The 12,046-nt window shown below is 35.1% G+C and overlaps 1 protein-coding gene across 1 annotated transcript; it reads left to right on the forward strand.

Moving 5' to 3' along the window:
- The first annotated feature begins 1,095 nt into the window (after positions 1 to 1,095).
- LOC125069429 lies at positions 1,096 to 3,908 on the forward strand. Its single transcript, XM_047678922.1, has 2 exons — positions 1,096 to 1,352; positions 3,406 to 3,908. Exons 1-2 carry the CDS (start codon positions 1,158 to 1,160, stop codon positions 3,844 to 3,846), a joined length of 636 nt encoding a protein of 211 aa, XP_047534878.1. The 5' UTR covers positions 1,096 to 1,157; the 3' UTR covers positions 3,847 to 3,908.
- Positions 3,909 to 12,046: the final 8,138 nt, after the last annotated feature.

Here is a 12,046-nt window from a genome sequence, read left to right on the forward strand (position 1 = left end):
GGCGGCTAATCAGCTGTAGCGGCGGACCCGCGCCGGTGGACACAATGCCGCAGCGCGCTCCGGGGAGCCACTCGCGGACCAGTTCCCTGTGACATTTTTTTGACAGGTTAAATAGAAGAGGTACTAAATTTAAGCTTCGTAATATTTAAAAAAATAATACACTACTATATGTGCTAAAAAGTAAGTATTTTTTTAATAAAACGCTAGTATCTGTCACTTGTATACGATCAAATATATTTTATTCATTGCCCACTGATCCGTAAGTAAATAGCAAGACAATGGTAGCTGAGTTACGCCTCGTAAACAATTCAGTAACAGGGAATTAGACACTTTAGTTCCCTCGTTTTATTATGAACTGAAGTATGATGTAAATGAACTTTAACGAGATTAAATCACATTTAAATCATAATAACCGGTTTTTACCGGATTCACGGGAAAGCTACGAATATTAGTGACATGGAATTTCATAATATTGTGGAAGCATACTATTCACGTCAGGATAGAATTGTATGCTATGTACGGTTTCGGATATAGCTGAATAATATGTCAACGCTGGTTCGAGGTGAAAACGGTTCGGGGCCCGGGCACTTTCGAAGCGCTGTACATTAACTTAACATAAAATAATTTTAAAACTATATAATCTGTACAACAAAACGTATAATGTAAAATATGATGTTCAAATATTATCCCTACGTTCGGCCCGATTCTGATTGAATTATATTATATTAGAGACCAATATTTGGTAACCCCTGCAACGTTGTTGGGACGATTAGCCAGCGTAGTATAACAGATATAACTGTATATATTTAAAAAAAAAACTGCTTAATTTGTGCTTTGTACTATATATTATTTATAAATAAGTTAGATGTTATGTTTAAATTAATGATCTATAAAAATATAAATTAATTAAGAAAAAATAAAACTACATTTTATTAGTTCCAAATGAATTACACACAACTGACGCAATCATTTACGAGCGCCGCCATTTGCCGCAGCGAGAGCGCTGACGTCACACGCCTCAATACAAACGCCCATCCTCGTCGCGCATCTCGCCGTCTCCCTCGCACCCGCTGGCCTGTCGCCGTTTACTTTGACAAGCGCATTCGCGTCGAGCTGTGTAGAACGTGTTTTGCTAATGTTTTTGTTGCTTTGTTATAATGTGGCCGAAAAAATCTATGTATAGATATTGTGTCGTGCCCGAATGTAAGAATACCACAATTAAAACACCAGACAAGCTATTCTTCAGTATTCCTACCGGCGCTCAGAAGCGAAGAGATTGGTGTACCGCGATGGGCCGAACGCGACTTCTGCGGCCATATACAAATTATTTTTGTTGCGAAGATCACTTCGATGTAAGCGAAATATTTACTTAAGCGCCAATTTTCAAACCGTAGATAAGCGGTCAGGTATATACTATCACTGATGAGTTCAAAACATTGTTATTTTTACGTGAATTAGACGATTGATTGTCACATCATTAGTGACGTTATGACAAATATATAAATATATATGATTGTAATAAAATAAACGTTATTTATAATGATTCAATATTAAACATTCATAATTTAAGCAATTAATAATAATTCTTAAATATTATTAATTGCTTAAATACTTTTTCTTTATATTACGAATCAATAATAACAATTACACTTATACAGTGTACTGAAATCGAATATTCATTATGTTAATCGACCTAAGACCGAATTTAAGATTTTATTATCTGTGGGATGTAGGACGGGTTCTTGGCGGGCTAATCTATCTAATACGTATAATGGATACGAAATATTTGTGATTTCAGAGCAATTTTTTTCGCAATTTATTTGCAACTTAAATTTTAATGTACGAATCCGAAATGAACATCTAGTGATTATTATTATGATTACATTGATATTCGATTGATCGACCTGTGCGAAGTCGGGACGGGTAGTTAGTTAATATAAACAAGTTTGTTTGGATGTTTGTCCTTGAACTCAGCTCCTAACGATTTACAATTTGAAGTTGTATAAGTGAACACAAACAATTTTGACCTTGAATTGACGCGATATCATTGGTCGAAATGCAATAATTTGTTGTGTGTACTTATTATTTAGATTTTATGAATTCGTGAAAGAATTACGTGTTGCATGCTGGCGGAGTCGTTATCGGACCTTCGAACGTAAAATGAGAGTAGATATATGTATAAGTAATTAATTAATTAGAAGAGTGTTTGTTGTCACTTATTACAGTCAGATAATGTAAGCTATAATAAGTTGGCTAAAACGTTATTAGGGTTTCGTATAAATTGGCTATGACATATGTATGATATGAATAGAGTATCTATGTATTACAATAGCAAATTTTTATGTATACTCTATTCCAACCATAATAGGAAAAAAGCCAAATAAACAACATTTGACAGTTAATTGACGCGATATCATTGGTCGAGAGCTTGATTAATCTGTGATATTCACTATGGATTTGCGAAACACTATGGATTTTTAACGACGTTAACTGTTATCGGAATTTTGGAAATAAAATTACAGTGGAAATAAATAGTTGTATTATAAATAAAGAGATATTAATCATAAGCCCTTAGTAATGAACCATGTAACTGAGTTGTTAGTCAATCGCAAGAAATACGTAAATGTATGGTTTGTTTATCTTTTTTCCTACTTCCATTGGAATAGGCTATAGACCCTTATTCGACCAGTGTGAAACCAGGACGGGTATATCGTTATAAAATAAATATACATTAAAAACATTTAAGAGACAAAATAACACTTTAAATATTATTTGTTTTATTAGTTATATATTGATTTTCATCCATTTCAGTATAAATTAAATATTGAGTCTCTCTAGCGACCAGTTCTTCTCAATGGAATTAACATTTACCCAATCTTGTAAAATTACTTTTTAGAAGTGCGTCTCAGATCCTACTTGGCTAAAGTGTATTATAATTGATTTTGATTTTTAAATAAATACTGATATGACATTCAAATAACTATTTTCATAATAATAAATATAAGTTCGTTCATTTATATTACTAGTATTCTTGGTCAAGATTAAATTATATAATCTCCAATTAATTATCATTTCGTGAACAAAATGGCGTCTTAAAGAACGGCGAAGTTGCTTAGGAACTTTAGAAGTTAAATTAAAGTGGATTTATGACGTTAATTTAAACTTTTTAAATCATTATAGATAAATATGTATTCCTAGTTGTTAATACTTATTATTCCTCCTTCAGGAACAACTCATAAAGCATCTAAACCTTTATACATTGCATATTCCGAACCGGATTAACATTATCTTGTAATGACGATTCAAAAGTGCCAACTTGAATAATTTAAATTACTGATTCTCAACATATGCTCATTCGCGTAATATTTTAAGTACAAGATAAACACAAAAAATATTTACTTTTAGATTGAAAATGACATGGAGAACTACATGAAATTCAAGTTGTACGGAGTATCGAAATTAGTATTAAAAAAAGGGATTATTCCGCACAAATTTGCTTGCCAGAATTATATGACCGTCACGGATATACCGCGAGAACAATTAAATAGCAGTTCTTTGCACATCAAGGAGGAGGTGGTGTCAGATAGCGACAGTGCAACCCTCAGCTGCAACAGCGACACAATCAGTTGCGCGAGTGACTTGGATAACTGGCTCCGAGAGGTTCCTGAGGTCCAGGTTAAAGTAGAATTAGTAGGTGAGCCTATACCTGAAACCCAACACATCGAGATGACAGACCCTCTCGCAGTTGAGGGCCCGAGTAAAGACCCCCCAAAGAACAAAACGAAACCTTATATCGTAAGCATGGTCTACGTGGGAAAAGTTAAGAAACATCGGAAGAAAAAGTGACTTGTACTGAATAAACAAATAATATATTATTAAGAAAAGTGATACGTTTCATTGTTTAAAGACTTGTTAAAATTTATGTTATTAGAATAATACATTAAAATATATTTAGTTATTATAAGATATTGGAGTTTCATTCGGTTCAATAATATTTATCATTGTAAACCTTTGGTCTTCGTCACATACTACAATGATTCTGTTAGAATTACACGTCGAGGGCTTAAAAACTCGATTGTCACAAATCGGAATCGTCACTACTTTAAAATGAGAAGTTATTAATAATTTTAAGCATCATACATGACGGCGGGGTAATATATATAACAGTACGAGTAAATAGCTCACTGAATCCTGAAAAGTATACTATGTCGTCGTTTACGTGTAAGCAGGTTCACATGCAATCGGACCGACCTATTTATCATCTCATATATTGGCGTATGCATTTCTAGCACTATTTACTTTAACGGGATACGATAAAACTATTAGTCACAATACATTTACCAGACGGTCTGCTACGATTTATCTGTCAGATATTTTATCATATATGGTAGAGCTGTGTAAGCCGCTCTAGGTACCACCAGCTGACTAATTTATCCACCACCTAACTTTTCGTATGATATGTAATTACAGGCAAAAGAGACATAACATGTTAGATCACGTATTTGGCAGCTTAAACCTAAAATAATTATTAGTATCTTTGGGCTATATTCGCCACCCTTAATCAGATATAAATGTTAATATACTCAAAATTTGCTTTACTACAAACCTACCATGAATAAACGTGTGCATGAAATATAATATTAGCAGTAGGAGGCAACAGCTGGCGAGCGACTAAACTATCGGTCCGACCGAATGAAAACTAGTTTCACGTAGGAAATGTGGTATCGGTAATTAATTTATTAATGACGGTAACTTTAATATTACGTTAACAAATGTCATTATGCGAGAGGAGACACACGCGTGATGAATCATTGTGATAATTACTTTGAAAGTTAATTTCGACGAACTTCAGAATTTAGGACAAGGAAGGATTATTTTTTATGAAAAATTGTATTCAAATATTTTTAGGCATGTAAGAGTAATGACGCTGAGGGTTTATACCTGGAGACTTTATCTTTTCTAATAGCGTAGTGAAATAAGATCCATACTTTTTCTCAAGAGGAGAGCTTTTGCTAAACGCTTTTTGGGACTAAAATGAAACGTGCCAATTAATAAATCTTATAATAAGATTATTTACTCAATACGAGACTGTGTAGGTGATTGTTATCAAATAGGTCGATTAACTAATGCTAACAGTTGATTTCAAGCAGAATAGATAATAATATATTTATTATTTAACATAATTATCAATATTGATCACCGATTATAGTTTTTTAAATCAAAGATTCGAAAGTGATTGTACGTATTGTCTTTTGTTTTTTATACTTTTGCTGGTGACAATATCATCTACTACGAATCGTTTTATTTAACTTTGCTGTAATTAAACTAATTCCTCATTAATCTTTGTTTTAATTCTAAAATTTAACTTTAACCGTTCTTCATACTTTCTAAAAACAATAAAAAGTCTTCGTCATAAAGGCAGCTCCCCACAACGCCGTGTTCGCGGCGTCGTCATAATTTAATTTGCAACTTTAATTAATTCCAACCTCACTGAGCCTGCGAGGTGACTCGAAGCGCCTTATTCTGATGTTTTTCGCATATCGTAGAATACGCTGAGCGTGACTGCTTTATTGAATAAAGCGCGTGTAATCCGGCAGCTACAGGCGCCGCGCTCCTCGCTCTGGTCTACATGGTGCTTGGTAATTCGTTTATACAGTAACAAGTTCACACATTATATTAAGTTAGGAGCGAGTTATTTAATAAAAGAATGAACGTTGTTAAGTTATTTGTATTGTTGGTAGCGGTGGTCGTATAGAGTTTGTAAAAAGTGATTTAGAGTGAAAATACATTTATGTACCACTATATACTAACTGGGCCAATGCTTCTTCTTCTTTGATGAAGTAAGTTTTGGACGACTGTCACTGTTACACACGTTTGGCATATGGCGGCCCTCATCGAGATCGAGCTTCGGGGTCGAAAGATTTGTTGATTTTGTCATAATTGACGTATATTTTATACAAGAGCCAAATGGCCCAGTGGTTAGAACGCGTGCATCTTAACCGATGATTTCGGGTTCAAACCCAGGCAGGCACCACTGAATTTTAATGTGCTTAATTTGTGTTTATAATTCATCTCGTGCTCGGCGGTGAAGGAAAACATCGTGAGGAAACCTTCATGTGTCTAATTTCAACGAGATTCTGCCACATGTCTATTCCGCCAACCCGCATTGGAGCAGCGTGGTGGAATATGCTCCAAACCTTCTCCTCAAAGGGAGAGGAGGCCTTTAGCCCAGCAGTGGGAAAATTTACAGGCTACTAATGTATATTTTATTTAGAGGTTCGAGGAAATACTGTTTAGTGTCAGTTATAGCTGTATATCAATTAAGGAGGTGAAATATTATTTTTGTTTTTAATTTCACCTAATAGTAAAATAATAGTCAGCAAAGATAATTGAGAGTATAATTTGCTCATCCTAGCGAGATTTTATCATTATATATAATAATAACGGCATTAATGAAGTCAATTTCAATTTTTAATAGTGCGTGAGACAGATGAGGTTGTCCGAACGGCAGCCACAATCCTTTAAAAAAAGATCTTATAGACGTAAAAACAGAATGCCACGATGTTTAAAACAATACTGAGTTTTGCGCCTGGAAATGGTTTCCATTAATTTTATCCACTAATAATAGTACAATAGAAAGATTACCGAGGCCGATGCAAACGACACTACAATAAGTCCAGTCACTCACAAATCGGTCAACTGACAAAAACACGCTTTTTTTCATTTGAAGAGTATATTTCATTGTGCTTGAATATCTACAATACGGTACCATTATTTCGAGTACAATGGAAGGAGATATCGTTGAAAGAACTACAGCGGTATCTGTACAATATTCCAATGGCACTTACATTAAATGAAGTACGAACATAAGCGGTGTAGTCGCTGAATAGGCTGAGCACTCACGGCGCTGTCTTCTCACGCAAACGCTACGTCTTATAAAACGCGACTTCGCCGCTGTACGGATATAAGGGCTTCTTATAAATTCTTGGTAACAGTACCTGAATGTTAAAAAAAGGTTACATGTAGTATCTATGTTAAATCCATAGTCTTACCATTTATTATTACAGAGTGTTTAATTTATATACAAATAAGACAAGGTGAAGTAAATCTCAGTCATGTTATATTTATAAATAAGTTTAGTTGCAACGACATGCTTAACATTATAATATTTTAGAAATAACACAACGAGAATGAACGCGCTGATTGTCCAACTGACATTGTTGATCGAGTTGGATCGGTAACGAGTCTGAGAATTGATCGGCAATAAATAAATAAATACGCTTTTTAACATATTAACACGGGCGTTTAACAGAGAGGCTCGTTATACAAAAATAGGCCGTATAAGTTAGGGCTAGCCAGCGATCGCGGCGGCTGCGAACAAAGTGGTCACCGATGGTTCTCACGGTAAGCCGGTGAGCGCCGCGAGCCTTCACTCGTAACAATACTGAAGACTTGAATCGCTTCATTGTTACATTGTTCCATAAAACACTTATGATCGACCGGAAATAGAAATATATGTTCTATCTAGGATTATCGAGAAGTTATTTATTAAATTTGTCATGGTACTTGGCGGTAGGGCTTTGTAATCTTGTTGAATAGAGATGAAGTATGGATTTAACTTACTAATGATATGTTCAACTCACTGTATCGTGTATCCCATTCTTATTACTATCTATAATTTTGAATGCCAATATACGTTAAAGAGGGGGCGAGGGCCCGATTCTTTTTCTATGCACCGGGGCCCTTACCCAGCTAGCTACGCCACTGTGTACATATACATACGTTCTACAGCCAAGCCGTAATACTTAGTATTGTTATGCTTCGGCCTGAGCCAGTGTAACTAACAAAGGACAATGTCAATTTTTTTTTAAATGGTGATGAAGATATCCTGCCGACCAATTTCGAGCTCGGAGGCCTCTAGTATCAGAAATGAACCAACTGCGCGGAAAATACCATACTGCGCAAGAATATACGCAGATACATGTGCAGGTTCTATTCCGTCACTATCGATGTCCGGCAAGTCTGACGGTAACCTAATGAACCTGGACAGACCCCGCTGGCTCGATAGCATCACGTGCTTTTCGTGTCAGAATGATAGCACCGATGGAAGTTAGTTATAGTCAGAAATACCTAACAACTCAATCAGGCCGAAAAAGGTCTCAAAGTCGGTACGACAAGCTAAGCCTGCAATAGTTTAAAAAATAATAAAATTACCGTATTTAAATACTCTCGTATTCCGTATTATAATAAAAATAAGTTCTCCAATAATAATAGTAAACTCCTATCGGCATAATAACTGTAAATGTAAAATCTGGCTGATTAAACTAGTCGTTAAACGTCGAATGAGAGCGATGCCGCTAAAGGCACAATAGTATTTTATTTATTTCGGAGCGAATACAGCCCGAGCGCCGATCTCGCGGGAGCACACGCAGCGTCGGTGTGAGCAACGAGTGAGTGCACAATATTGCACCTCGCAGCTTCACGCCGTATTATCCACAATAGACATAATTCTATATTTTGTCCAAACAGGCTGACACTTTTAATCGATCAAGCTGCCCCGTAGACTCGCGCTGTTTATTAGTTTTCATTTAAATTTTCAGTGACATTGTCCAGTCGATTGAAACATTCTTTATAGTTTTTCATGTGATACATTAAAAAAACTGTATATAGTACAGATATTTGAAGTATATTTTGATTTTGACTTAAAAAACAATTCTGCAAAAAGATTTAAGACATGTATGTTTACCGCTAAAGCATAACGAGAGGTTCAGATTAAGCTCTGTACTTGTCCACCGGAGGAGATAATATATTAACGTATTGCCTCTTTTTTGTATTCATCCGAAAATTTTTCATCCTCCACAACTCGGTACAAGTACGAAGCTCTTTGATATATTAAGGTATAACATCAAATAGACGTTCATTTATTTGACGCGTGCTACGCATTTTTAGGGTTCCGTTAATAATATTTAAAACAATTTTATTAAAAAAATTATTTTATCGATGTGAAATTGTATCATCCGATACTTAAAATACGTATACAACCACTCATATGTACGTTTTAAGTAATACTTCAGCTTTTTGATTATTATATTATATGTTTACCAGTCGAAAAAAATAATGACGTTGAGTGTGTGTCTAGCGTAGCTGGCACGCACACTAAGACAATAAAGTTACTTTGTAGTGTGACTCTCTATTCAGATATATAAATATAATCTAAGGTCTAACTACTACCTAGCACCCTTTGCCTTCCATCCCACAATGCTATATCACTAATTATTAGTATCTACAAGTTATTGAAATAACATATACGCTAAGCCGATTTCAAAGCACACATTTACAGACACCAGTTTTATAATATTACTTGATTATCTAGAAAGGAAAAAGGACATATAATCTCATACTCAATCATTCCTTACAAAATAAATTGTATTCCTCGCTCACGCGTCTCCTCCACCCAAAATATAAAAGACGCGCTACGAATCGTAAGCCAACGTCACTCGTGTTTCAATGTATGGCAGTATCGGTTATTTGCTACACATTGCTAGTTTTCTTACTCGCTGACTCCACTGGTGTCAAGGTAATGAATTCGTGGACGTCTTCGTTAGTGTTAAGAGACGTCTATAGTTAAGAGTACGTGTAGATCGAATGCGGAAGTAGTGCAAATACTGAATGATTTGTAGCAGTCGAAAATTTTGTACTTGTTCTGGAATTCGAGTGACGTCGCTCTTGAAATATTTACAAAAAAAAGTCCAAATAGTAAGAAGTTTAAGTATGCCACTGTTTGCCAATTTTGTTACAGATTTTAAAGTCGAATGAAGCCACTATGGGTTATTGGAAATACTGAAGATAACGAGTTGCAAACGAGACCACTCAGCGGCGAAGGATTTCGCTCTTTAATTATCCATAACCTACCTCACTTGAACGGCGTTGTGGATTAACACTTTAAACCTAATATGTAAGAGGGCAGGAAAGTATCGAATCTATGGTTTAGTACAAATAGAGAAAAAAAATAGAAATATTATTTTTTATTTGTCTATTGCCATTTATTTCATAAAATAAATACTCAATACTTTAACCAATGTGTATGAACGTAGAGCAACTTCACATCAAACAATCAAATATAACGTTCACATAAAATAATTCTAACCATTAAAATAATGCAAAACGATTCCGAATGAACACAATTACAAACAATAAAATATAAATTGAGTTTGTCACCGATTGGACCGTTGTACAAAAGGCCTGGACTCTCGTTTTCAATTCGCCACTCGCCGCCGATCGACAACCGATAACTACGATCGTCCGCTCGGCCGCGCGGCCGGTGCGCTGTTATTTATCGTCATTGCTTAGGATATATAAAATAATGTTCCTTCATAATATTTTATACTCTCGGCCATTGGCTTACAATAGCTATTTATTATGCGCCAACGCGACCGACGCGTTTGTTGCCAATCTTGTATATAAAAATTGATGTCTGTTTCGGATTAATAGACTTCGACACAGTTTTACCGATCTCTACGAAATTTATCACACGTATAATTTTTCTCATGGTTTTAATTTTTTATATACATATTAGGCAGTGGTTAGTTTGGTTATACTTAGCGGTTAGGTTAGCAACGCTTAGTATCGTTCTGGTCCTGTTTGAAGACGCCTAACGTCTTAATTCCCGAGATTGTTAGCGAATTGACAACGTAAAGAATGACTAAATTTGATACGTCTATGGGCAACCATTTACCTTCGGGTAAAACTTGCCAGTCTGCCTAATAATTAAAAAAAAATCTACTTTGTTGTAACTTGCCAACGGATAGCGCTTCAGAAGTACAACTTTTATTCTGATATTTTATACTTATAGCGATTTTTATGTACTATTGACCCACCCTGGATTCACATGGGTGCAATTTATTAATAAAGAAAATGGTATAGTATATCCTCGATAGATATAAGTATAATATATCCTCAGGAATACTCTAGCTTTCTAATAGTGAAATAATTTGAATTGGATCTGTAGTTCCGGATATTACCCCTTACATACAAACAAACATATTTTACCTGTTTATAATATTAGTATAGACAATTCTAAGTATTGCTGTTTGGTGGTAGAATATATGATGAGGGGGTGGCATCCAACCAGAAAGCCCAAACATCAAGTACGATTGATTCAATTATATAAATTATTTAACTGTGTTTAGAACTTCCGCGAGCTCACATTGAGAGCAGGTAAATACTTTACAAAGCGATTGCGAAGTTATAACGATAAAATGAAATACCTTTGAAATTTCAAGGAACCAGTGAACCGGTGGCACGAATACTTCATTATGTATTACGATGTACAGCCTCATAGCGTATTGTATCGCTTTCGTTTGTTTTACACGAATCTACATTCCAATGTTTTAGTATTATATACTTATCAGCGATCCTATTAGATAGATGAATGTAATCTTCCCAGGCTTTTGTATAGAACATTTTGGATCAATCTGTCTATTAGTAATATTATGCCGTATCTGGGCATCAAAAAAATCTTTTATTATTTTACGTGCATTAAATAACTTGAAGAATTGCACAGGAAAGTCCTTTCAAGTATTAAGGAAGTCACAAGTCACTCCGTGCCAACATGGACACAAATACTAATGAAGACATTATCAAGACGTGGCTTTTTCCCCGAAAGTCGTATTTATTATTAAGACTCGAGTCGTAGTTTAGATGCAGAAGTCTCAAGTATATAAGTAATCAAAATATACGTTAAAAGAATAATATTTATGTCGAAACCATCGACGTCTTGGTTTGCAGGTAGACAATATCACAGAGCTTACTGTACATCAATGAAATGCAAAGAACATTTTTCGAAATTACATACCAATGCTAATGAAACATTTTTGATGCACTCTCTGTCAACCTTCACTTACAAAAAACGGACCAGCCCTGTAGCTGCCAGTTGAACTAATAATATTGTGTGCTGTAATTATTATGTTTCAATAATGTAGATGATTAGAGGAATAGTGCAGATTTTATTTTTCATTAGCAGATGGGCGGGCAAATGGGCCACCTT

The sequence above is a fragment of the Vanessa atalanta genome, chromosome 15, assembly GCF_905147765.1.
Source record: "Vanessa atalanta chromosome 15, ilVanAtal1.2, whole genome shotgun sequence".
In the NCBI taxonomy this organism is placed as follows: Eukaryota; Metazoa; Arthropoda; class Insecta; order Lepidoptera; family Nymphalidae; genus Vanessa; species Vanessa atalanta.